At 42.3% G+C, this 27,676-nt stretch overlaps 1 protein-coding gene across 2 annotated transcripts in view; it reads right to left on the bottom strand.

Annotated features, from left to right (window-relative positions):
• The window catches only part of WWP2 (WW domain containing E3 ubiquitin protein ligase 2), a 145,268-nt gene that overhangs the window by 87,563 nt on the left and 30,029 nt on the right, over positions 1–27,676 (bottom strand). The window contains exons 3-4 of one of the 2 annotated variants that reach the window (XM_080829650.1): positions 23,890–24,037; positions 23,418–23,539 (exon numbers count right to left, since the gene is read on the bottom strand). The exons of the other annotated variant lie outside the window; for it this stretch is intronic. Coding sequence (XP_080685776.1) covers positions 23,418–23,539; positions 23,890–24,037 — 270 coding nt within the window. The remainder of the gene's footprint in view (positions 1–23,417; positions 23,540–23,889; positions 24,038–27,676) is intronic. 2 annotated transcript variants of the gene reach the window in all.

A 27,676-nucleotide genomic window follows, 5' to 3' on the forward strand; every position in this document is an offset into this window, starting at 1 on the left:
GTACCCCAGGTTTAAAGAGAACACTCTTTCACATTCCCTTTGCAGTAAAGGAAGCCAGAGGCTTCCAGGATTTACTGTTACGATGTCTCTTTGGCTTCCAAACTTACCCAGAGCCTAACAAGAGAAAGTCTTTTCTAGCAAGCCACCATCAGATTATAAACATTGGAATTCTTGTTGGGGTACCAATGTTGACTTGGCTTCACCCCATCTCCCCTCAGCCCCCATCACTGACAATTTGGCTCTTCCTAGAACACAAGGTGCAAAGAAGAGTCTACTCTGGTCTTGAAGCCTCTTCTGTATGGTGCTGCTGAGAGTCCTTCAATGGTCCCTAAATCAAAGTTTTGGTCTATGGGGGTTGCATTAACTCCACTAAAAATGAAAATAGCCTCATTTTACAAAGCCAGGTTATAAACTGTCATATTCTCTCTCTCGTTCTTATTCATTCATTCAAGAAGCATTTTCTGGGCCTCCACTATCCGTCTGACACGGGGTGAGAGGCTGGGTTATAATCAAGAATGAAAATAGACCAAGTCTCTGCACTGAGGAACCTCACAAGTCACTTGAGACAAAAGGAACTAAATAATCTCACAAAGCATGTAAAACTGCAACTGTATTAACAGATTTCATGGAAGACACCTATGATCTCATGAGCACTGGATAGCTGGTTCATCAATGCATCAGGGAAAATTTCCTAAGGAACTGACAACTCAACTGTGCTCTGAAGTTTCAGGCATAGAGCACGTTGAAGGGTGGGATAGAATACAGAGGAAGACCTTAACAGCTCATCCATTCTCTGTGCCCTCAGGGAAACTCAGCAACACACCACGTCTCCCGGGTGGCATAGGATCAAAGCCATGTTTATAAACATGGCAGGGGAAGGCTTTCAATGAACAAACCTCTCCTTTTCAATGGTTTTTAAATATAAAATGTAGGAGCCCAGCTAGAAGAGAACTTTCACCATTAAGATTGTCCTTTTAAAAAGTCAGCAGTTATAAACTTGCAGTTTAAAATAAAGACTGAGGATGTAATGTACAACATGGTGATTACAGTTAACACTGATCTATTCGAGAAAGTAACTAAAAATTCTCATCTCAAGGAGAAAAACACATTTTCTTTTTTCTTTCTGAATCTGTTTGAGGTGATAAACATTAGCTAAACTTGTGGTAATCATTCCACACACGCACGCAAAAATCTCCTTTGTAAGCAGCTGCTTTTTTAAAAATTAGAATGTCAGATAAGTGAAATGCTATGCCACAATGAAGGTATGGATTAATGATTACGAAGAGTATACAAGAATATAAAACATTATTCACACTACATTGAGTTAAAAAAAAAAGAACATGAAGTTATAGAATGTACCCTATTACTAAAATCCTATAAAAATAAATATGTAAAGGGACAAAGAAATAAATGAACCAGAGAAAAACAGTAAGTTGTGTTTGAAGAGTAAGATTATGAAACAAAGGTTTTATTTTTTAAATTTCCATTATCTGCATAGTGGACAAATTTTTTTTCTATCAGTTAGACAGAAATCTATCAGATAGAAATGCCTATCAGTTAGACACGCACATGGAAGTGTTTACACATGAAATGACAGGATGTCTACGATTTGCTTTCAAACATTCCCCCAAAAAAGTTGGGTCTGGAGGCGAAAGACAACCTCACACGTGCTGATCCTTCTTAAAAGTGGGTAATAGTTCATTACACTGCTCTATATTAATTTATGTTTGATACTTTCCATAATAAAAAGTTTTTTTAAATGTCCCATTTATGCTATACAATATTGCCTTCACAATAAATAATATGAACTTAAAAATAAAAAATAACAACAGCAGGCTTATTATGAAAAACTGAAAGGGGCACCCGGGTGGCACAGTCAGTTGAGCATCCAACTCTTGGTTTTGGCTCCGGTCATGATCTCAGGGTTGGGAGACTGGGCTCTGCATCGAGCCCTACGCTCAGTGCAGAGTCTGCTTGAGATTCCCTCTCCTTCTGCCTCTGTCCCTCCCACGCATGCTCTCTCTCTCTCTCTCTAAAATAAATAAATCTTTAAAAAAAATTGAAACAATATAGAAATGCAAAGTATGACACCTGCGCCATAAAAACACACATTCTAAATCCCTTCCCCAGGATATAACTCACAGTTGTCGACTTTGTTTGAAGTCATTGTACTTGCCAGCAGTAACACAAATACACATAAGATAAACTACACATGCAAAACTGACTTTATCCGAGAAAAGTCATAACCTTCAATTTTTCACTTAATGTGTTCCATGAATCTTCAAAAATATATACAGAAGCGATCTATTCATTTAGGGGACTTTTTGGATTGAGAAAGGGGCATGTTCAAGGTGAATTCAGCCTGGACTGTGAGACAGCCCCTCTATGAGAATGAATGTATGTAATGTGTGTATAAGTGAACACTAATTAAGAGAAGGGAGGAGAAGCAAGAGGGAGGGAAGGCAGGCACAGAGACCATAATCTGAGAAATGGGCGCCGTGCTGTCCTGTGCATCATAAACAGCATCCCCCAAGCCAGGGGTGAAGATCTCCACCCTGTACCTAACAGTGGCCCTAAATGCCACCATCTAATTGTGGCATCTGTGCTCTGGTGCACTATCACTCTCCCTCCTGACACACCACTCTCTGCCAAGAGTTAAGTCTCCTCCTCTAAGAAAAATACTCTGAGCATCCTGGAAGACTGGAGGAAAAGGGAAAGTAATACACTAGAGTGAGATAAATAAGGTTTCATCCTAACACTCTGCAACGCCTCCCCTGGGAGAACCTGGGAGACTGGAATGGACAATTGGGCAGAAGCCGCTCCCGAGTAACTGGCGTAAAGTAGAGACCTGAACACTAGATGAAATGTTGCAGGGGTTTCTTTTTGTTTTGTTTTGTTGGCAAGGGAAAGGAAACAGCTCATATCCAGGCAACAGTCTCATTTTCCTATCACTGATTCTGGGCTCTCCGAAAGGCCACCATTTCAGGCCTATAACAGCTGTCAGTTTAGAAGCGAAATGCTACGTGGCTGATTAGAAACACTACATACAGGTCCTCTAGGTCATGGCACTATGCCTCTGTGGGGCAGGCTTAAGAAGAATGAGAGGAGTTTCTAGAACTATACAAGCAGTACAGTCCTGTACTAAAAACCTAATTTAGGAGGAAAGTCTCCCAAGTCTTCCTTAAGTAACAACCTCCAGGCCTGCACTGTCCAATGTGGAAGCCCCAAGCCACACATGGCCAGAGCACTAGAAATGTGACCCATCCACACTGAGATGTGCTGGGAGGGTATAACAACATACCAGATTTCAAATGCATGACAGGCACACAAAAAAGAATGCAAAAATCCCTCAGTAATAGTTTTCTTTATACTGGTTATATATTAAATTGATAATATTTGGGGTATACTAAATAAAATATAGTACTAAAATTAATTTCACCCACTTATTTTTGTTTTTACTTTTTTTAATGTGGCTACTAGAAAATTTTAAATTATATACATGGTTCACCTTATATTTCTACTGGCCAGTACTGTTCCAGTGCCTCCTCCCTGCCAATTTTTGGTCATAATCTTGAGCAGCTCTCACCCACAAGGCCCGAATGGCTCCAAGGGCCATCTCTGTATGACTCGACAGCACCGAGCCCATTTCTGCCTCAAAGCTTCCCAAGCGTTCCCTCAGCCTGGAATGCTTTTCTCCTCTTGGCCTAGGCAACCCTTCGCATCCTCTGGAGTCATGGTGTCACTTCCCCAGGGAAGCCTTCCTTGACGCCTCCCACCTCAGGATAGATGAAGTCCTCAGTGAAACAGTCCCAGAGCATCTTGTACTTCCCTCCACGTCTATCACCCCTGGACTAGCGTCTTTTATTGACCTACTTAATTTCTGCCCAGTTCCCTCTCTAGATCCTAAATTCCAGGACAGCGCCTTGCTCATTCCACCTCTCTAGCAGAGCTCACCTCTCTTGCCCAGAGCTAAAGGTAAAAATTTACCATGTGAATGCTGGTAAGTAAACTCCATATCCACTCCCTGCCCCAGGCAGGTCCCATATCCTGAGAAAATGTGCAAGAGTGCAGATTTCCTCTCCTACAAAACCCTACTCCAACACTGAGACATCCTTACATCTAAAACGGCAAAAAACAAGATGGAGGGAAGAATGCCTTGACCACCTACTACGGACTAAAATGCAGAAGGTCACAATATACCTCTAGAAGAAGAGAAAGGGGAACAGCCGTGGCTGGCATTCGTGTTTCAAGGGGTAGAATCACTCTTTGCTCAATATATGCTTCCAGGAGGGAGGGTGATGGGCTTCCAAAACCGAAAGGCTTACAGAACACTCCAGAGGCAGCAGTAAACCCCAGGCTACGCCGAGGCAGCCACGTACAGGGGGAAAGATTCCTGACAGAAAGCTTTTCTTCTTCCTTCAAGTGAGGTTTCACAAGGCAACCTCTCTGCTGGTGACACAGAGAGCGGGTCTGTTTTAACATTCATCGCAGGGGCCTGTGTGTTTACTTTTGAGACTTCTGGCTAAAAGGACCTTTTCTTTCAAACGGCTCTCCACTGACACCAAAGCCACGAACTGGGCCCCGGCTGTAACTCTGAGAAGCTGGGGATGTGGGGTTGGGGGAGGGGGGTGCTTCTGGCTTCTTTGGGAATTCCTTGAGGTTCTGGCTTGGCCATATCTGCCTGAGGTGCAGATGATGGAAAGCAACACACAGAGAGCTTTTCAGAGACTATTAAAGACGGTTTTAAATCCCAATGCCTGGCATCTGGTGCCAATCAAGAAAACAGTAGTCACTGATGTAACTGCAACCAGACCAGGGCAAAATGAAACAAAGGCTTGCATTTGGAGGCTGGGGATGGATTCAGCCTGATGCCTCCCCAGAGCAGGCACTTGGGACTACCCCAGCCCCACCTTTGCCTCAGAGGTGAGTCATGACACTGGCCACAAAAACCGAAGTCACAACAAAAAATGTTCATCCTCACTAATCTAATTGAGGACATACAAAATATAGGGCATATATTTTAGACATATGTGTTAGCGTCTTGTGTTCTAGGCACAGAAGTGAAGGGATGCCCGAGTGAACAAAAATCAAACAATGCCTGCCCCGTGAAGCTCACATTCCAGTTGTAGAGGGCAAGGAGTGATATACACTAAATATATCGTATTATATGGGGATAGTGCTAGAAAGAAAATAAAGCAGAGAAAGGAGCAGGGAATGTTGGGTAGAGAGGAATTGCAATTAAGACCATTTGGCCAAGGCCAAATGATTCCATTTGTACAAAATGTGCAGAAAAGGCAAATCTACAGACACAGAAGGTAGATTTGTGGTTGCCAGAAGTGGGGGGTGGAAACGGAAATTAATGATAAGTGGGTGTAAGAGATCTTACTGGGGTGCTGGAAAAGCTCATGGGATTGATGCAAAACTTGGTAAAATTTTTAAAAATCACTGAATTGGGGCACCTGGGTGGTTCAATCAGTTAAGCGTCTGCCTTTTGCTCGGGTCATGATCCCAGGGTCCTGGGATCGAGCCCTGTGTCAGGCTCCCTGTTCAGTGGGGAGTCTGCTTCTCCCTCTCCCTCTGCCCCTCCCCAATCACATGTTCTCTCTCTCTCTCTCATAAATTTTAAAAATAAAATCAATGATTTAAAAAATCACTGAATTTGGGACGCCTGGGTGGCTCAGTTGGTTGGGCCGCTGCCTTTGGCTCGGGTCATGATCCCAGGGTCCTGGGATCGAGTCCCACATCGGGCTCCTTGCTCGGCAGGGAGCCTGCTTCTCTCGCTCCCTCTGCCTGCCTCTCTGCCTACTTGTGTGTACTCTCTCTCTGACAAATAAATAAATAAAATCTTTAAAAAAAATAAAAATTAAAAATTAAAAATCACTGAATTATACACTTCTGAAATAGACAGAATGGTCAAAGAAAGCCTCCCTGGGGTGGTATCTGAGTAGACGGGAAGGAGGTGAAGGAGCAAAGCCATGAGGACACATGAGGAAGAATATTTCAGGAAGAAGGTAAGGTCAGTGCCAAGGCCCTGAGGCCAAGAAGAGTAGTGGGTCAGAAGAACAGCAAGGAGGCTTTGGCACCAGAGTGGGGCCTGTAGAGGGGGATAATGGTTGAGATAACGGAGGAGTGACAGGAAGATCAGGGAAGGCCTTTTAGGCCAATAGGGGGTGAATTTAATTTTTACTCTTAGTGCAATGGGCAACCACTTTGGGAGTGTTATGATGTGGTTCACAGTTAGTTTGGGTTATTCTAGCTGCTGGGTTCAAAAGTGCACAGTAGGGAGACAAAGGGCATTGCAGGGAGACTGCTGAAAAGAGGCATCTGGACATGGGTGATGGCAGCAGTCATGGGGAGAAATGGTCAGCTCCTCGAACATATCTCAAGGGTAACACAGGTGGGACATGCTAACTAGACGTGGGTCATAACAGAAAGAAAGAGTGGCATCAAGGAAGACACCAAGGTTCTAAGCCTGAGCAAGACTCAATCACTGCTGCCTGAGATGGAGGAAGCTATGGGAAAGCAGGTAGCTTGACTTTTAACACATTCCTTTGAAGATGTTAATTAGATATCCAGAAACATGCAGTCTTTGGTTTCCACGGCTGCGGCCCAGGCTGCAAGTCACATGTTTCCAGACCAAATTGAAAGCCATGAGGCTAGATGAGATCGTGAAAGACGGCGGTGTGAATGGACAAGTGGAGGCAGGACTAAGCCAACCTGGGGTATCCCAATGTTTCCAGCCTGGCGAGGAGTAAACCAACAAAAAAACGACAAAAATGGAGTGGCCAGAAAGACAGAAAACCAGTCGGGTGTGGTGTCCAGAAAACCAAGTGAAAACAAAGTCCAGGGGAGGGATCACTCTCATCGTATCCCATCAGGGAAGCAAGTGAGCCGAGGATGCCATCCGACCGCTAGATTTCACAACAGGGAGGTGACTGAGGCCTGTGACTCAGGGCAAGCAGGACAGAAGCCTCCCTGGAAGTTTCCCAAGAAGAGGAGAGAGGACTGAATAGATGCAAATTAACATAACAAAGAGTAATTGCTTTTCACTTCACAGAGGTGAACAGGTTGACAACCCCCAGCACCATGGACACAGAGAACAAGCGGAGAAGGGTGAAGCGGTGAGTGCTGAGCATGTGAACGCCCTGGGGCTTTGCAGCAGACCCAGGCCACAGGGATCAAGAACCTTGAAGCTTGCATGCCTTTGACCCGGCAGCTGCGTGCCTAGGAATTTTCTACCTTAAGAAAAAAAAGTGCAGTACAGCTCTCTTTAGAAGAATTGACCAAAAAGTTTTTCTTATAACAGTAAAAGAGTAGAAATGGCCAACAATAGGAGATTGGCTAAATTATGGCACACTGATTCCCAAAAAAGGCTACTGCAGCCATTGAAAATGGTCTAGTTTCACTGAGGTTAAAAAAAGAAAACAAAACTAGGTGAAAAAAGTTACAAAGGAATCTGCATAGTGAGTTCCCATTTTGGAAAAAAAAAGTTACACATACATACATATATGATTTACATACCACCCCAAAAAGCTTAGTGGATATATAACAAAGGATTTATGGGGTTAGCGCTGAACATTAAAATTTTAGGTGATTTTAACCTTCTCCCTCATTGGAAGGTAGTAGATGCAGACAGGATATGGGACTAAAAGGCCTGGATGAAATCCCTGTTCTGTCACCACCTACTGTGTGGCCTTGGAAAAGTTATAGTAACATCTACCTTTTTAGGTAACATCCCTTCATCTAAGGGGATGGCAATACAATCTATCTCACAGGTATACAGGAGGATTGAATAAGTTTTAATATTTGTATTTCAAGAATTCAAAACAATGCCTGATACACACTAAAGCAGTTCAGAATGCTTTTGTCAGGAGGCCTGGGTGGTTCAGTCAGTTTTGGGCATCTACCTTCGGCTCAGGTCATGATCCAGGGTCCTGGGATCAAGTCCCCTATCAGGCTCCCTGCTCAGTGGGGTGTCTGCTTCTCCCTCTCCCTCTGCCCCCATCCCCGGCCATGCTCTCTTTCTCTCTCTCAAATAAAATCTTTTAAAAAGGGGGGGGGTCTCCTGGGTGGCTCAGTGGGTTAAAGCCTCTGCCTTTGGCTCAGGTCATGATCTCAGGGTCATAGGATCGAGCCCCACATCAGGCTCTCTGCTCAGCGGGGAGCCTGCTTCCCCCTCTCTCTCTGCCTGCTTGTGATCTCTGCCAAATAAATAAATAAAATCTTTAAAAAAAAAAAAAAAAAAGAACGGTTGTTGTCTTTTTTTTTTTTTTCAAATAAGCATGGAAATCATAAGAAGAAAAACAACAATAATATTTTCAGTTTTAGAGGCATTTATTACAGAAAAAAATAATAACATTTTCAATTTGGGGAATTTTTCAGATATTTTCTGTAAGCATTCCGCAAAACTAAAAAAACTAGGTCTTGTTTGTTTACCAGGGTTAAAAATCATGGGCTATGTAGGACTGCTTTGACCATTTCTATCATCAGGCTTATTCAAGACACTGGAGTTTATAGGTATGTCCTGAGTAAGATCTCCCGATCAGCTTAGAGGACTGTCACGTACTGCTTTCGCATTTGTCCCTTCTCACTTCTTCCTCAAGTTTAAGAAGCCGTGAACAGGGGCGCCTGGGTGGCTCACTGGGTTAAGCCTCTGCCTTCAGCTCAGATCCCAGGGTCCTGGGATCAAGCCCCACATCAGGCTCCCTGCTCAGCAAGGAGCCTGCTTCTCCCGAGCGCTCTCTCTGCCTACTTGTGATCTCTGTCAAATAAATAAATAAAATAAAAAGAAGTAGTGAACAACTTTATGAATTTAAATGTATAATTGTTTTTGCCTTTCTGCTTCCATTGCTGCATGGCCCCTGCAATAAGGCTTTGCGGGGGGGGGGGGGGAGGCACAAAAAAGAAGCAAATTCTTAAGTTTACCCTTGCCAGCACCCACCCTACAGAAGACGGAATTGTGGGGGTGCCCCGCTGGCTCAGCTGGAAGGGCTAGTGACTCTAGATCTCAGAGTTGTGAGTACGAGCCGCATGCTGGGTGTACAGCGTACATACGTACGTACAGAGAAGATGGAACCACAGATGCCACCAATTTTGAGGAGTTTCTCCAAGAGAGAATCAAAGTGAACGGCAAAGCTGGGATTCTCAGTGGAGGGGCTGTACCACTGAAAGGAGCAAGAGCAAGATTACTGTGACTTCTATGGTGCCTTTTTCCTAAAGGTATTTGAAATATCTCACCAAGAAATATCTGAAAAAGCATAATCTACATGACTGGTTGCACATAGCTGCTAAGAGCAGAGACTTATAAATTGCGTTACTTCCAGATTAACCAGGAAGAGGAAGAGGAGGATTTTAAAGTCATTTATCTGGAATATTTTTGTATGAGTTCTTCAATAAAACTTGGGCGCCAAAAAATTAATTTATTTTAAAAATAAATGTAAAACTGCTTTTAACTGTAGAGCCAATTTTTTTTTCATTTTCTCTCTTCTCCCTCTGATCCAAGTTCCAAGAATTAGTAGTTTTATTTATCTTTCAGTTGAAAAACTGGAAAAACAGCACTGTGTTTACTTTAAAATAAATGCATGCACTGTCTGTCAGGCGTGCCTCCTTGAGATGCACAGCCCACCCACCAGAACACTCCGTCCTTACAGGAGAGTGAGGGAGGTGCTGCACCCCTCATGACTGGCCTATCTGTTCTCAAAATGTAAAGTGCCGAAACATCCCTCTGCTTATAAGATTTTTTTTTTAAAAGGGAGCTGTTTGCTTTCTTGCTTGCCTTTTTCTTCCTTTTTTTTTTAAACACACATGGGCAAAGAAAAGAGAGATGCATAGGAAATGGAGAGCATAAGCAAGGGGCTTCTCAAAGTCTACTTCACTTTTCACAGTGGTATGGGTACAGCAATTCTCAAAACACCTTGTGTGCATTCTAGAATAAAGGGAATGAGTAAATATACGGATGATGCTGAGAGCCAGAGCTCTCATACAGGAAGAAAGACAAGTTAGGAAGAGCCCTGCGGGACAGAACTAGAAATGGAGGTTCAATTACGAACTCACGGTGTTTAATACAGAGACACAGAAATAGGTATTTATACATCTGTGTGTACACATGTGCGTAGAGAACTAGCTAAATAGCTGGATGGACAGACAGAAAGTCTGTCAGAAAAAAATGAATGCTTAATAGCTGAAAAAGTGTTGAAGAAGAGGAGCAGTGAGAAGAAATACGTCCAACCTGATGCTGACACTCCCTCCAAAGAAAACAGTGAGACTATGAAAACCCATTAGGAAAAAAATACAACTGGATCCCTATCTCACATCATATATCAAAATAAACTCTCGATTGACTATAGGGTTAAATATTTTAAAAACTAGTTAAAGAAAACAGTCACGGGGCACCTCGCTGGCTCAGTTGGTAGAGCATGCGACTCCTGATCTCAGGATTGTAAGTTCGAGCCCCACGTTGGGTGTAGAGATTACTTAAAAATAAGAAAGAAAGAGAGAGAGAAAGAGAGAGACAGGAAGGAAGGAAGGATGGACGAACAAATGAAAATTATCACAAGTGTCAACTTAAGGAAGGTATCAAGCTTTATGTTTTTTCCTAAGCAGTTAGCTTTGTGGTTCTCAGACTTGAGCATATACCAGAATTCCCTGGAAAATCTGTTAAAACAGATTGCTTGAACCCCACCCCCCGAGTTTCTGATGCTGCAGGTTTGGGATAGGGCCTCAGAATCTCTATTTCTTTTTTTTTTTTTTAAGAGTTCATTTACTTGAGAGAAAGACAGAGTACACGAGCCAGGGGGAGAGGCAGAGGGAGAGGGAGAAGCAGATTTCCTGATAAGCAAGGAGCCTGTCACAGGGCTCAATTCAGGGCCCCAGGATCACGACCTGAGCTGCAGGCAGATGCTTGATCCACTAAGCCACCCAGGTGTCCCAGAATTTACATTCTAGCATGTTTCCAACTGATGCCCATATTCACCTCTTCTGATTTTTTTTTTTTAAAGATTTTATTTATTTATTTGACAGACAGAGATCACAAACAGGCAGAGAGGCAGGCGGGGGGTGGGGGGAGGAAGCAGACTCTCCACCAAGCAGAGACCCCAATGCGGGGCTCGATCCCAGGACCCTGAGATCATGACCTGAGCCGAAGGCAGAGGCTTAACCCACTGAGCCACCCAGGCACGCCTCACCTCTTCTGATTCTTAATACCACCTTTATCATATAGTAAATTCTATCTATATTGGAACATATTTAGAAAATAATATATGATGGAGGACACATAAGGATACAGGAGCAAGTTTGAAGAGATACCCACTAGCCAAACCAGGGATAATATAAGCATCAAAATAATGGCAGAAATAAATTATAACCCACCAAATGAAATAAGAATCCATGAGTTGAGACTGATAATACATACCTACATGCCTAAAAGAAAAGGAAATGCTCTTCCTTGTAATAGTATAGCAACTAATAAATGTACAAGGAATAGTAAAAAATTTGCAACCATCGCAGTAACTGATTCAGAAAAAAATCATTAATGAATGCAAAAACAAGTAGGTGAAGGTGTGACAAGGGACAGATATTTATGTAATTGCAAAGTATTATATCTCCCAAGAAATTACTTTTTAGTTATAAATAGAAAATAGTCATTTTACTGTGGAGAACATGGCAGATATCACTTTAAGCCAATGATCAAAGTTAACATCAACAAAGTTAACAGTGAAACACACTGAGTCATATGCCTCCTGATATTTTGCACTGAGGACACAATATCATTTCAACAGTGTTGCTGCCAAAAATACATACCCTGAATCTAATCCCGAAGAAAACCCAGAGCCAAACTGAGAGGATTCTACGAAAAGACTGGCCTGAACTCCTCAACAATGACAGTGTCATGAAAGACAAAAATAGGCTGATGAACTAATCCCAGATTTAAGGAGACATGACAAGCAAATGCAATGCCTAATTTGGCACAGGACCCTGGATCATAGGGGAAAAAATCACATTAAGTGCATTTCTGCAATGTTACAAAAATGGTAGGTTTCTTGGTTTAATTGTACAGCAGTTAGGTAAGAAAACCTCCTTCTTCTTAAAAAATAGACACTTAGGTATTTAGGGACAAAGAAGCACAAGGTTCTCCCAATGTTTATAGCAGCAATGCCCACAAACAGCCAAACTATGGAAAGAGCCCAGATGTCCATCGACAGATGAATGGACAAAGAAGATATGGTATATACATACAATGGAATATTACGCACCCATCAAAAAGATGAAATCTTGCCATTTGCAACGACATGGATGGAACTAGAGGGTATGATGCTAAGCGAAATAAGTCAATCAGAGAAAGACAATTATCAAATGATTTCACTCATATGTGGAATTAACAAAAGAGGATCATAGAGGAAGGGAGGGGAAAATAAAATAAGATGAAATCAGAGAAGGAGGCAAACTTTAAGAGACTCTTAACTATTAAGAAACAAACTGAGGGGGCACCTGGGTGGCTCAGTGGGTTAAGCCTCTGCCTTCGGCTCAGGTCATGATCTCAGGGTCCTGGGATCAAGCCCCACATCAGGCTCTCTGCTCAGCGGGGAGCCTGCTTCCCCCTCTCTCTCTGCCTGCCTCTCTGCCTACTTGTGATCTCTCTCTGTCAAATAAATAAATAAAGATCTTAAAAAAAAAAAAAACTGAGGGTTGCTGGAAAGGGGTACATGGGGGGATGGGGTAACTGGGGGATGGGCATTAAGAAGGACATGTGATATAACAAGCACTGGGTATTATATGAAACTGATGCATCACTGAACTCTACTTCTGAAACTAATAATATACTATATGTTAATTAAATTCAAATAAAATTTTTTAAAAAGAATGATATATACATGGACTATAATAATAGCAATATAATACAGTGGCATAATAATAATAACAATAAATTACTTGTACTGAGCATTCAAAAAAAGTACAAGGTTGATAATTTAAAATGATTCAGGGGCGCCTGGGTGGCTCAGTCAGTTGGGCATCTGCCTTCGGCTTGGGTCATGATCCCAGGGTCCTGGGATCGGGTCCTGCATCGGGCTCCCTGCTCAGAGGGAAGCCTGATTCTCCCTCTCCCCTTTCTGCTCCCCCTGTTTGTGCTCTCTCTCTCTCTGTCAAGTAAATAAATAAAATCTTATAAAAATATAAATAAATGCGGAGAAAGGGAAACCCTCCTACACTGTTGGTGGGAATGCAAGCTGGTGCAGCCTCTCTGGAAAACAGCATGGAGGTTCCTCAAAAAGTTGAAAATAGAGCTACCCTATGACCCAGCAATCGCACTACTGGGTATTTACCCCAAAGATACAAATGTAGTGATCCAAAGGGGCATGTGCACCTGAATGTTTATAGCAGCAATGTCCACAATAGCCAATCTATGGAAAGAACCTAGATGTCCATCAACAGATGAATGGATAAAGAAGATGTGGCATATATATATATAATGGAACACTATGCAGCTATCAAAAGAAATGAAATCTTGCCATTTACAACAACGTGGATGGAACTAGAGGGTATTATGCTGAGCAAAATAAGTGAATCGGAGAAAGACAATTATCATATGATCTTCCTGATATGAGGAATTTGAGAGGCAGAGTGGGAGGTTTGGGGGGTAGGGAAGGAAAAAAATAAAACAAGATGGGATTGGGAGGGAGACAAACCATAAGAGACTCTTAATCTCACAAAACAAACTGAGGGTTGTTGGGGGGAGGAGGGGTATGGAGAGGGTGGTTGGGTTATGGACACTGGGGAGGGTATGTGCTACGGTGAGTGCTGTGAAATGTGTAAGCCTGACGATTCACAGACCTGTACCCCTGGGGCAAATAATACATTATATGTTAATAAAGATAATTAATAAATTTTTAAAAAGAAAAGAAAATAACAAAAAAATAATACAATAAAATGGTTTTGAAAATGATTATAGATATAAGTATAGACAGGGACAATGTTAAAGCAAATGTATCAAAATATTAACAGCTGGATGCAGGGGGTGGGGGGGAAGCAGGCTCCCTGCCGACCAGAGAGCCCGATGCAGGGCTCGAACCTAGGAACCTGGGAGCATGACCTGAGCCGAAGGCAAAGGCTTTAACCCACTGAGCCACCAGGCGCCCCTGGTTTTTTGTTTTTGTTTTTTTTTTATTTATTTCAAGCTACATCTCCCTTCTTGCAAGGAGGACAATCTGGCAGTGCCAAAATCTACAGTGTTAATGAGGCCAGCTGCAGGAGAGGGGAACTACAAGAAAAAATCAATCAAGTCTTACATCCTACCTGCTACCAATTTAGAAAGAAATCAAGATCATCCAGTGGGCAGATACAAATGAAACATGTTAATAAGTACCGAAGCTGGGTGACAGGGATTCTGCTTGAAAATGTAACTAATAAAAAGGTTTTTAAAAATCAATATTCAGCCCCAATATGTGCCTTCCACACAGAGATGAGTAGAGCCGTCCTTAAGAGCCAAACCAGTCCTCGGAGTCAAGTACTTCTTGCAGCCACAGCCAGGTCAAGGTCCCTTTCAGAAAGTCGGTCAAGGCTGACCCTTATGCCACTGCAGGACTCAAGCAAAGCCCTCCACCAGGCATAACACACCAGCCCCAGTCAACTTCAAGTCCACTCAGGGGACAACAAGGCAGCGAGTGAAGGAGGGAATTGTAGCAGGCGCTACCAGTCAGGTCTTTTCCCAGGAAAGGCTGTTTCGGGAAGACAAGGCCACAGGGAGAGGAAGTCACCTAACATGCCATGACCTACTAACCTACACAACCATATTCATACTTAACACACCACTCTGGACACATTCCCAGCCTAGCAGCTCCCCAAGGAATGCAGGTGCCAAGACCCTGGAGCTGAAATACCTCATGTTAATGGCAGCCTCTCCACTCCACATCCCCAGAGCCTTTGCATCTGTCCAGGCTTAGAACTCTCCCTTGAGGGGCACCTGAGTGGCTCAGTCAGTTAAGCATCTGCCTTCAGCGTGGGTTGTGATCCCAGAATCCTGGGATCAAGTCCCACATCGGGCTCCTTGCTTGGCGGGGAGGCTGCTTCTCCCTCTGGCTGCTGCTCCCCCTGCTTGTGCTCGTGGGCTCTCTCTGACAAATAAATAAAATCTTAAAAAAAAAACACACAATTCTCCCTTGGAACAACCTCGGGGCTACCTCCCATTTAGGCAAGGAGGTCCTACATCAAGAAACAAGGTCTCTGCCACCATCTCAAGGATCTGAATGTCCCCAGCTTTGGGAAGAAAAGCATCAGAGGAGGCAGAAGGCTACCACGGCTATGTCTGGCACTATTTTTAGCTCATTTAACCTCAAAATGACGTTTTACACATAAGGAAACAGAACCACAAAGAAGTTCTGTGATGGTCCGACGCCACAAAGCTGGTGGAATCAGGATTCAAACCCAGGGAGTCAGATGCCGGAATCTACGTGTTCTTAACCACTTTTCTATGCAACAGCTCTGTAACCACCAGAAGCAGCCTTGCTCTAAACAGAAGGCTTTATGAAACACGGCTGGAATGTTCCATATTTCGTCTATGCCATTGTCATCCTAGATTTCTTTTTCTATGAAAAAACAGCCCACTGCCTATTACGACCCACATTTTCCATCAGATTTGGATCTGATGTGCCTCACTCCTCCACCCAGCCACATACTTGTACTTCGGCTGGTGCTGGCCAGAGCAGGAGGAGCTACGGTGACTGTCACACAGCATAAGCCCCTGAGTGGCTCCGGGCTCAAAGAGAAAAACTGCAACAGCAATTACAAACAAGGAGCAGAACAACAGGTATGGATTTGCCCCTCAAAAACTGCTGGACAGTATCTACCAAAGCTAAACATACATCCACTCTGTGAACTGAGGCCCTATGTATATGCGTGTGTGTGTCTGTGTGTGTGTGTATGTAAACACACTCAATAGAAATATATGTATATGTCTTCCAAAATACATGTAAAAGAATATGCAAAGCAGCTTTGCTCATGATGGCCCCAAACTGGAAAAGAGCCCCAATGTCCACCAACAGGACAATAAACAAATAAATTGTGGTATAGTCATACAATAGGAACCTTTACCCCTATAAAAAAACAAATCAGCATTACATGCAAAAGCATAGGTGACTCTCACAGATACAATGATGAGCCAGGACAAGAAAATGTACTGTATGATTTCACTGATAAAAATTCAATAGGCAAAACTAACCAATAGTGTTAGAAGTCAGGATAGTGGTTATCTCAGGGTGAGCAAAGGGATATTGACTAACAGTAATGTGGGAATCTCCTGGGATCCTAGAAATGTTCTATATCTTTTTTTTATTAAGTTTTTAAAGATATTTTTTAATTATTTGACAGAGAGAGAAGGAGAGAGGAGAGAGGTCACAAGTAGGCAGAGAGGCAGGCAGAGAGAGAGGGGAGAAGCAGGCTCCCTGCTGAGCAGAGAGCCCGATGCGGTGCTCGATCCCAGGACCCTGGGGTCATGACCTGAGCTAAAGGCAGAGGCTTTAACTCACTGAGCCACCCAGGTGCCCGAAATGTTCTATATCTTGATCTGAGTAGTGATTACACAGATGTGAACATATGTAAACATTCACTGAACTATATCACTTACATTTTGTGTACTTTTCTTTAAAAGAAAAAAATGTGAATAGCCACGGGGGAAAAAAAACAAAGCCAAGTTGAAAGCATGAAGGTTTTCATCGTTAAACAACACAAAAATAAATGCACTATAAGCATAATAATGCACTATAAGTTTTCAACTCAAAAAGCTATAAACGTGGGGCGCCTGGGTGGCTCAATGGGTTAAAGCCTCTGCCTTCGGCTCAGGTCATGATCCCAGGGTCCTGGGATCAAGCCCCACATCAGGCTCTCTGCTCAGTAGGGAGCCTGCTTCCTCCTCTCTCTCTGCCTGCTTCTCTGCCTACTTGTGATCTCTCTCTGTCAAATAAATAAACAAATAAAATCTTTGGGAAAAAAAAAAAAAAAGAAAGGGGCACCTGGGGGCCCAATGATTAAGCGTCTGCCTTCAGCTCAGGTCATGATCCCAGGGTTCTAGGACCAAGCCCCACAATTTGGCTCCCTCCTCATCAAGAGGCTTGCTTCTCCCTCTTTCACTCCTCCTGCTTGTGTTCCCTCTTTTGCTGTCTCTCTCTCTAAATAAATCTTAAGAAAGAAAGAAAGAAAGAAAGAAAGAAAGAAAGAAAGAAAGAAAGAAAGAAAGAAAGAAAGATGGATGAATCACTGGGGCGCCTGGGTGGCTCAGTGGGTTAAAGCCTCTGCCTTCGGCTCAGGTCATGATCTCAGGGTCCTGGGATCGAGCCCCGCGTCGGGCTCTCTGCTCAGCAAGGAGCCTGCTTCCTCCTCTCTCTCTGCCTGCCTCTTGGCCTACTTGTGATCTCTATCTATCAAATAAATAAATAAAATCTTAAAAAAAAAAAAAGAAAGATGAATCAGAAAAGCTGAACAAACCAATCATTATGGGGTAAAAAACTGAAAAAGTCATCAAAGAATTCTTTCAGAGAAAGCAGCCAGACCCAGTTGGTTTTACGGGTAAGCTCTTTCCTGCACTCACAGAACAGATAATTCCCATGTTATAGAGTCTGTTCCTGAAGCTGGAAAGAGCTTCAATTTACTTTACAAAATTAGCTAAACCTCGATTCTAAAGCTGACAAAAATAGTACAAAACTACAGACAAGTATCACTTATGAATATAGGCGGAAAACCCCCAAATAACATATTAACAAGCAATTCTAACAAAATTTTCAAGGAACAATCCAACATAAGCAATTGGGTATATTCCAGAAATTTAAAGATTGTTACTATTAGGTAATCAATGCAAGAAATAGAAAGAAGAAAAACCATTTAATTATCCCAATAGTTACCTTTTCTAAAAAAAAGACTTATCTATTTTAGAGAGAGAGAGAGAGAGCATGAGCAGGGAGGGAGAGGTAGATGGAGAGACAAACTCAAGCAGACTCCACGCTGACCAGGGAGCCCAATGGGGGGCTTGATCTCACAGCCCTGGGATCATGACCTGAGCAGAAACCAAGAGTCTGACGCTCAACCAACTGCACCACCCAGACTCCACCCAGCCCCAGTTACATAAAAGATATTTGACAGGGGTGCCTGGGTGGCTCAGTGCATTAAGCCTCTGCCTTCGGCTAAGGTCATGATCTCAGCGTCTTGGGATCAAGTCCCTCGTCGGGCTCTCTGCTCAGCAGGGAGCCTGCTTCCCCCCTCCCCCGCCTGCCTCTCTGCCTACTTGTGATTTCTCTCTCTGTGTGTCAAATAAATAAATAAAATCTCAAAAAAAAAAAAGATATTTGACAAAAATTCAACACCCTTCCTGATTAAAACAACAACAACAACAAAAAAGTGATTAATAAACCAAGGGGGGGTGGGGCAAGAAGAGGTTACTAACACCCAACTTTACACCCAGAGAAGAGTCATTAGAAGCCTGGTTACTAGACAGGGTGGGATGGTCATTCCATCACAACTAAAACAGGAAGTTATATGCAAAAACAACTAATGGGAAAAAAGCATAATTATTTCCTAATGTGAGCAAAATTATCAATCTTAGAAACCACATAAATGTCTACCAAGAAAACCCAAAAGAAACTATTGAAAAACTATACTAAGAATTCAGCAATTGACCGATTATAAAAATAAAACAAAACAAAAACATGCAAAAACTAATAGTCATATATCAACAACACTAAATTAGGAGGCCCAACAGGAAAAAATCCCACTAAAAATAAGATCAAAAATATTTTTACAATTTAAAAGAGTCTATCTAAAGATAACTTCAAAACGATTTGAGTGAATTTAGAGACACTGCATGTTCTTAAGTAGGAAGAATTAGTATAGACATTCTCCATAAAGGAACTTTACATAGGATAGAATTTCCATAAATCTTAGAGGAGGAGGAGGGGAAGAACCTGAGAAAATAATTCAAATTTCAGGTGGTATTGTCATATATGCAAAGAAAAAGAGGAAGGAAGATTTTGAAAAGCAGAGAAGCTCAAAAGGTCAGATATTAAAACATGGTAATGTTGTAACAGCTAAGACAGAGTGATTTCAAAAGTCTAATAAAACAACAGATGAAATGGAAAATCCCCCACAGGTCCAAGTATGTGTATGTGTATGTGTGTGTCTGTGTGTGTGTGTGTGCCTATATGTGCATACATATATTTTTTTTAAAATATAGGCTAAAGGGGATGATAATCACAGATTTCAGTAAGTAGTGCTAAAGCAACCAGTAAACTCTAGGGAAAAATTAAATTAGATCCCTACTCACACTGTTCACAAAAATAAGCTCACTTGAAGAATTAAATGTGGGGATGCCTGGGTGGCTCAGTTGGTTAATCGTCCACCTTGGATGAGGTCATGATCCCAGGTCCTGGGATTAAGCCCCACTTTGGGCTCCCTGCTCTGCAGGGAACCTGCTTCTCCCTCTCCTTCTGCTCCCCACTCCTGCTTGGGCTCACGCTCTCTCGCTCTCTCGCTCTCAAATAAATAATCTTTAAAAAAAAAAAGTAAAAAAAAATTACAATAAACTAGGAAAAACCAGAGGTGACGATTCATCCAAACTCAGGATGGAGAAAGCCTTTCATAAAGGAAAAAGTTACAAATCCAAGTTTAAAACATCTGTTTGAAGAATTGAAAAAAAAAAAAACAAAACTGAAATGCAAATGAAAAACTGGAAAAAATTTACAAATTATAAGACAAAGAGAAATGGCCTTAACATATAAAGAACTCTTTCAAAACTGAAAGAGAAAAATGTACATTTTGATAGAAAAATGAGCAAAGAACATTAATAAGGCAATAAACACACTCTAAAAACTTTCAGTCTCCTTCAATAAATCATAGCATCAAAAGGCAGAGCGAAGTTGGGGTAACTTCAGAGCCATAACAACCAAATTCAAAGAGTAGACCTTGTCTGAATTCAGGTTCAAGCAAACAAACTTGAAAACAACACTTTGAGACAATGGTGAAATTGAACAGGAACTGGGTATTAGGTGATAATAAGGAATTCAGTTAATATTGCCAGGGGTGATAATGGTATAGTAATTATATAAGAAAAGATCCTTTTTGCTTCCTCTCTTGGCTCAGACCTAGTTTGCAGTGACATGGCTAACTGGACCAAGAAGGTCAGAATCATTGGTACATACGAGACCCATTATGGTGCCTCTCGAAGGAAAATGGTGAAAAAGGCTGAAATAACACAATGTGCAAAGCACTCTTGTTCCTTCTGTGGCAAAACCAAGATGAAAAGACAAGCTTCAGGGATCTGGCTTTGTGCTTCAAAGCAGACCTACAGTACTGCTCTGCAGTCACAGTAAAGTTGGCGGCCATCAGAACCTTGCAGGACTCGAGAGACCAGTAGAAGCTCCACCGTCTGAAACATTACGAGCCTATAGTAAATGAGTTAATTTATGCAACAAAGTAAAATTTCAAAAAAGAAAATATCTTTTTTATAAGACACATGCTGAAGACTCTAAAATATAATACTGAAACACCTGTAATTTACTTTGAAATACTACAAGTAAAAAAAAAAAAATTAGGTGAAGCAAATCTGGCATAATATTAAAATTATCAAATAGACAAAAAAAAAAAAAAGCCCCCAATAAAAGCCAAGAGGCAAAAGAAACCAGCAGTCTTGACCAACACTGCTGATGGGAGAGTAAACTGGCAGAACTTTTCCAGAGAGTAATCTTGCAATATGTGTCCAATATCACAGGGATGTGAAAAATATTCAAATCCAGCAAACCCATCTTCAATAATTTACCACAACTGTCAAAATGGGCACAAAGATTAATAAACATATAAGTTTAGGGGCACCTGGGTGGCTCAGTGGGTTAAAGCCTCTGCCTTCAGTTCAGGTCATGATCCCAGAGTCCTGGGATCGAGCCCCGCATCCGGCTCTCTGCTCCGCAGGGAACCTGCTTCCTCCTCTCTCTGCCTGCCTCTCTGCCTGCCTCTCTGCCTACTTGTGATCTCTGTCTGTCAAATAAACAAATAAAAATCTTTAAAAAAAAAAACAAAAACATATTAACTTTACCATAGCATTATTTGTAACTATAAAATACCGAAAACACCACCAATGTCCATCACACAACCACCTGAGAGATTACTACCACGCAGTCATCAAAAACTACACTTTGGAAGAATAATTAAAGCTATTTCAATATATTGGCGGGGGCGGGGGGGTGGTGCCTGGCTGGCACAGTCCATTAAGTTTCCAACTCTTGGTTTCAGCTCAGGCTGTGATCTCTGGGGTGAGAGATCAAGCCCCACGTCAGCCTCCACACTCAGCATGAAGTCTGCTTAAGACTGCCTCTCCCGGGGCGCCCAGGTGGCTCCGTGGGTTAAAGCCTCTGCCTTCCGCTCAGGTCATGATCCCAGGGTCCTGGGATCAAGCCCAAATTGGGCTCTCTGCTCAGCGGGGAGCCTGCTTCCCTTCCTCTCTCTGCCTGCTGCTCTGCCTACCTGTGATCTCTGTCTGTCAAATAAATAAAAATAAATCTTAACAAAAAAAAAGATTGCCTCTCCCTCTGCCCCTTCCCCTGCTCATTCTCTAAATAAACGAATAAATAAATAAATAAAATCTCTCCTTTTTTTAAAGGACAAATACTGGATGATTCTACCTACATGAGGTACCTACTCAGATACATAGAGAAACTAGAATGGTGGGAGGTGAAGAGAGTGAATGACTTGTTTGATGGGTACCGAGTTTGAGTTTGAAATTCTGGAGACAGAGGGTGGTGATGGTTGCACAATAATGTAAATGTACTTAATGCCACTATGCTGCACACGGAAAAATGGTAAAGATGATAAACTTTATGTTTAAGTGCATTTTATCACAGTTAGAAATAAATAAGTAAAGATATATTGAGGGGCGCCTGGCCTGGCTCAGTCTGAAGAGTGTGTGACTCTTGATCTGGGGGTTGTAGGTTTGAACCCCAAAATCCCCATGTAGAGATTACTAAAAAAAAAAAAAAAAAGTAAATAAATAAAAACTTTTTTAAAAAAAGATATATTCATACATTTTAAAGAGAAAAAGGCATGTTGCAAGATATTATGTTTATGTATGGTCTCAATTTTGTTTCATTGATGTCTTAAATATTTGTATGCAGGGGAAAAAAAAGGTTCGGAAAAACCTATATCAAAATGGTAGTAATTATCACTAAGTACTGTGGCTTACAGGAGAATTTTATTTTCTTTGTGTGTCTGTGTGCTTTTGCATAATTTCTAGTTTCTCTACAATTACTTTTATAATCAAAAGTACGTTGACAGAACAAATGAAGAAGGGGACAGTCACAGTGGCTGTGGATCTTAATGTGAGAACATCCTCAAGTGTATTTCCAAATGACATAACAAATTTGATAATCAAATTATAATATGCATGCTAGAGTTCGGGAAAATAAAGACCAACTCAGAAGATAAACCATCGGGGAATTAAAAGAGAGGCATTTTCCTGGTTTTAAGCAATTCCTGTGAATGGAGTGGGTTCACCACATCTCTGTGTGCCCCGCAGAAAGGGAAAGACCAGAGGAGCCTCCAACACCACTCCAGTGGCCCGGACAGGCTCAGAAAGAAAAGACTCTCGAATCAACACGGCGCTCTCCCTGGGAGTCAACACTCTCCACCCCCACACATCTCTCAAGCTAAATCCACTTTCAGAAAATATTTTCTAGACAGCAGACATCAAGAGAAAAAGGAGCCTTTCTTTCCATGGCATTCCCTCCCCACATATGGTCCTGCTCTCAATAGAGGCTTTATGAGGGAGGGTCCAGATACCACAGGCATGGGCTATGCCACGGACCACAAGCAGCAATAAATAGACTGTAGGATTTGGACTGCCATGCAGCAGAGGCTCCCTGAATAATTAAGACAGAGCTTCCATCACATTGCAACCTTCGGTAAATGTTTACTGAGTGCCTACTAAGCACAAGGCACTATTTGTAACACCATCCCCCCGACACACACACACACAAACACACGCCGCTTCTTTGTTCTGCTCAAGGACTCACACCAGGAAAGTAATGATTTAGGCTGGAGGCACCGGACAGTTTGAGTTAACAGGTCACATGTCACCCAGATTGAGAAGAGAGGAGGAGAGGCGGAAGGAGAGCATTCAACCCCCAGAAAGCATCAAGGAGACACATCACTGCACCCCACCGGGAAAGCCCGGGGACAAAGGAGGCTGAACCCAGCAGTGGAGGCAGAGAGGAGCTCCCGCCTTCCTAACACTCCACGACGGCATTCACAGGGAGCAGTCACCGCAGCCCCTGGTCCTGGAGGAAACTGCAGCACCAGGCCTGTCTGTGGCGTGTGAGAGAAATCCAATCCCTCGAATTCTTTTCCCCGCCTCCATAAGTGAATCACACCGGCCACCCCTCCATCATACGTACTTTTGCCCCCATTGTTCTTCAGAACATTGGAGAGGTTGACAGAGGCAGTGCCTAGCAGTTCATTTCTCAAAGTATGGCAGCTCCAGACCTTCAAATCTAAATGACTCTGGGCCGTGACATTCCTGGAAAACAAAAACTTGATTCATCACATCCGAGCCTATTGGTCTTCCTACAACTTAGAAGAAAACAGATAAACTTACTGCTGACATCTTGGAAAGGGGGGGGGAGGGCTGCAAAGAGGGAGACACTCGTATGTGTACTCTTCCCCCCACAAAGCTGACCCTGTAACCATCCAGCTAATAATGAACGCTCTGTGACCTCAATGATGTAGAAACACCTGGAGAGAGGTGCCTTGGGAACCAAAGGCAGAGGAGTTAGAGGTGTCACAGGAAAGCAGGATCGCCCACAACCCCCGTGGAGCACTTTCTCTCTTTCCCCCAGGTCACTGCAAAGAGAAGAGACTCTCTCTTACAAAATGATGATCTCATTCCAGAGAAGCTCGGAGCTCCCAATTCGCTTCCCCGTCTTCTTGGTCTCACTGGGGAGCCCATCCACTGCCACCTCCACAAATGAGTTAATTCGGGGTTGACGGTTATGCACCTTGGGCTTTGCTGACACCACTGGACGGGAAAGAGAGGAAAAGTCAAAGATGAGTCAGAAGGCTCCCAGCTGCCCCCCTGTGGCAGATGTTCTCGCTCTTTTTTAGTGTTTCTTTAAAAAAAAAAATAGGTTTGGGATTTTTTCTGACCCTAAAAAAATTTATTTTTAAAAAAATGTAAGGATATTTTAAAACTATGAAGCATAAGGAAAAATGCACTCCTAACCTGAAAACACTGGGATAATTATCATTGAGATATTGGCAAATCCACACTTAACGCTCTCGTCTTTTATGCTCCCACTTCTTCAAGAATTGTTCTCCCTCCAAAATTAATTCTAAATGGCTACAATACGAGCCAATTGTATAGAAGTACCATAATTTAGTTAACTATTCTTCCAGTGCTTACAATTTTTCACCCTGGGAAAATCATCACGAATGTATATATTTGCATACCCTTCTCAGTATTCCTCAAATGATATGAATATTTTTTCTTCAAACTGCTTCATTCCTTTGCAAAAAGGATAAACCCATGTAGATGCCAATATATCCACGTCACCACCATCGTACTATTATGTTTTTTCACTATTTGGAATTCAGAGGTCAAAAAAAAAAAATCATCTAAGTTACGGAAGATTTAATGAGCACTTATTAAAGACACTAGGCTATGCACATATCATCTAAATGAATCCTTGAAACAAACACATGAGACAGCAAATACATCATCACCCCCATTTCACCCAAGTGGAAGCAGGCTTGGGGAAGTTAAGTCATTGCCCCAGGTGACAGAGCCTGGGGGCTTCAAACTAGGATGTGCACCCAGGCAACCTGACTCCCCACGACGATGTATGTCATTACCAGATTTTGCTTATTGGTTATATTACCGTTCAATTACTAGTGAGGGTGAATATGTTTTCCATGAGCTTGTTAGCCATCTGCCTTTCCTGTTATATCTGAACCTTCATGTGGCAGCATTTCTGATGTTTATTTGGTATGAGCAAGCCAAACTGAACAAGTATGCGGGCATCTCTTAGAGCATATATACCCATGGTGGAAACTCCAGGTCACCGAGACGGACCACACCTAAGATGTCCTCGATCCCGTGACCCAAATCAGAGCATGTGACTGGCATTTCTTACCCATGAGGCAAGACTGAGCTCCCCCCTGATAAGGTTTAGCAAACCTCTCTCTCCCACACCCTTCTGAGAGTCCTATAAGGGTCCACAACTTGAGAAAGGACAAAACTACCTCTGGATGCTTTTAGCAATACCTGTGTTCTCCAGGCCCAATAGAACAGTAGAGAGCAAGTCAAAGAACAACAGCAGCAAAAGCTGTGGCTAAGATTCCGAAGCAAGAGGGTATGATAGGAGGAGAAACAGGTGGGGGCGGGGGGAAATGTGGGCCAGAGTAGAAAACTGAAATACTTTTCACATAGACAAAGGTTAACTGACGCCACCTCGTGGTGGGAGAGTAGCTCTGCATACAGAGCCTTAAAAAAAAGGGCAAGGGGAGAGGACTAGTTATAATTATAGTCCTATCATTTTGAGCTAGACAGTTTCTTTGAAATCAACAAGTTCATAAGGAGAGCACCTGATATAATGATTAGTATTAGGTATTATATAAGACTGATGAATCACTGAACTCTACTTCTGAAACTAATAATATACTATATGTTAATTAACTGAATTTAAATGAAGAAAAAAGAAGAAGAAATCAACAAGTTTGAACCCTTCATTTAATAGTTGGGCCAATTAAGTAAGGTGCAGGGAGGTGAGATAACATATCCAAAATCAGGGAGCACCCAGGCCAATTCTCAGAACTCTGTTATAATGTTTCCTTTTTTGTCCCTCTAGCTTTTACCCCTAGGTTTTTTTCCCCCCTTTGGAGGTTTATTTTTTATTTTGGGGGGGTGTTTTTGTGGTATCTTTACTTTCTTTTTTATCTTGACATAATTTCAGATTTAGAAAAGTTGCAACAAAAATAGGAAGAATTCCTATAAACCCTTCGCCTAAGGGTCACCAAATACTAACTTGTTACTATGTTTGCTTTGTTATTCTTTCTCTTCCCTGAGTCTCTCTCATACACATCTGTTCCTGAAACTTTGAGAGTGAGTTTTAGATGCTGTGCCCCTTTTCTTCTAAATACTTCAGTGTATATTTCTAAGAACAAAGACAGTTTCTGATAATACCATAATATAATTATCAACATGGAGAAATTAAATGATCTTTAAAACTACGATCTAATGTACAGATCTCATTTAAATTTTGTTAAATGTCCTATCAATGTCCATTATAGCAAAAGAGAAAAGACACTTTTTTTGTGTGTGTGGCCCAAGATCCAATCTAGGATTACATATTGTAATTGGTAGTTTTATTCTGAAGTTTCCAATCTACAGAAAGGGTTAACGAATAGGACAATAAGGGCGCCTGGGTGGCTCAGTGGGTTGGAGCCTCTGCCTTCAGCTCAGGTCATGGTCCCAGGGTCCTGGGATCAAGCCCCGCATCGGGCTCTCTGTTCAGCAGGGAGCCTGCTTCCCCCCGCCTCTGCCTGCCTCTCAGCCTACTTGTGATCTCTGTCAAATAAATAAATAAACTCTTAAAAGAAAAAAAAAAAGAAGAAGAATAGGACAATATATACATGACTGTATATTCTGCAGCAACTATCACTTTGCCACATTTGCTTTTTTAAAAACCCTTTTTCTGGGACACCCAGGTAGCTCAGTAAGTTAAGTGCCTGCCTTCAGCTCAGGTTATGATCCCAGGGTTCTGGAATCGAGCCCCACATCAGTGGGCTTGAACTCACAATCCCAAGATCAAGAGTCATGTGCTCTACCAACTGAGCCAGCTAAGCACCCCACCACATTTGTGTTTTTTTGTTTTTGTTTTTGTATGTGTGTATCTTCATCATTGCTATTCAAGAGAACTTCAGGAGCGCCTGGGTGGCTCAGTTGGGCGTCTGCATTCGACTCAGGTCATGATCCCAGGATCCTGGGATCAGGTCCCACCTCGGGCTCCCAGCTCAGAGGGGGACCCTGCTTCTCCCTCTCCCACTCCCCCTGCTTGTCTTCTTTCTCTCACTGTGTCTCTCTCTGTTAAATAAATAAATAAATCTTTAAAAAAAAGAGAGAGAGAGAACTTCAGTGATAAGGAAAAGTTCCATGCCAACACAGGCCAATGCATGGCCATGAGATACACGTGGCTACTGAGCTCTTGGAATATAGTGGTATGACTGAGGATTTAAATTTAAAGTTTAATTTTAATCTTAACATAAGTAGTTCTATGTGGCTAGAGTGGCTATCTTTCTAGATAGCACAGGATACAGATACAGGAGGTCTATACTTATGTATGGGCATGACTCTGCATATACCCACAAACTTTATTTTGGTAATCCATTTGAAAGTTGTAGATATCATGACTGATCAAACCTAAATACTTCCAGTATACAACTTGTAAGAATACGGACGTTCTAGGGTCATGGGTGGCTCAGTTGATTGGGTGGCTGCCTTCGGCTCAGGTCATGGTCCCAGAGTCCTGGGATTGAGTCCCACATCGGGCTCCCAGCTCCAAGGGGAGTCTGCTTCTCCCTCTGACCTTCTCGCCTCTCATGCTCTCTCTCACTGTCTCTCTCTCAAATAAATTTTTAAAATCTTTTTTAAAAAAAAGAA

The sequence above is a fragment of the Martes martes genome (assembly GCF_963455335.1).
Source record: "Martes martes genome assembly, chromosome: 17".
Taxonomy (NCBI): Eukaryota; Metazoa; Chordata; class Mammalia; order Carnivora; family Mustelidae; genus Martes; species Martes martes.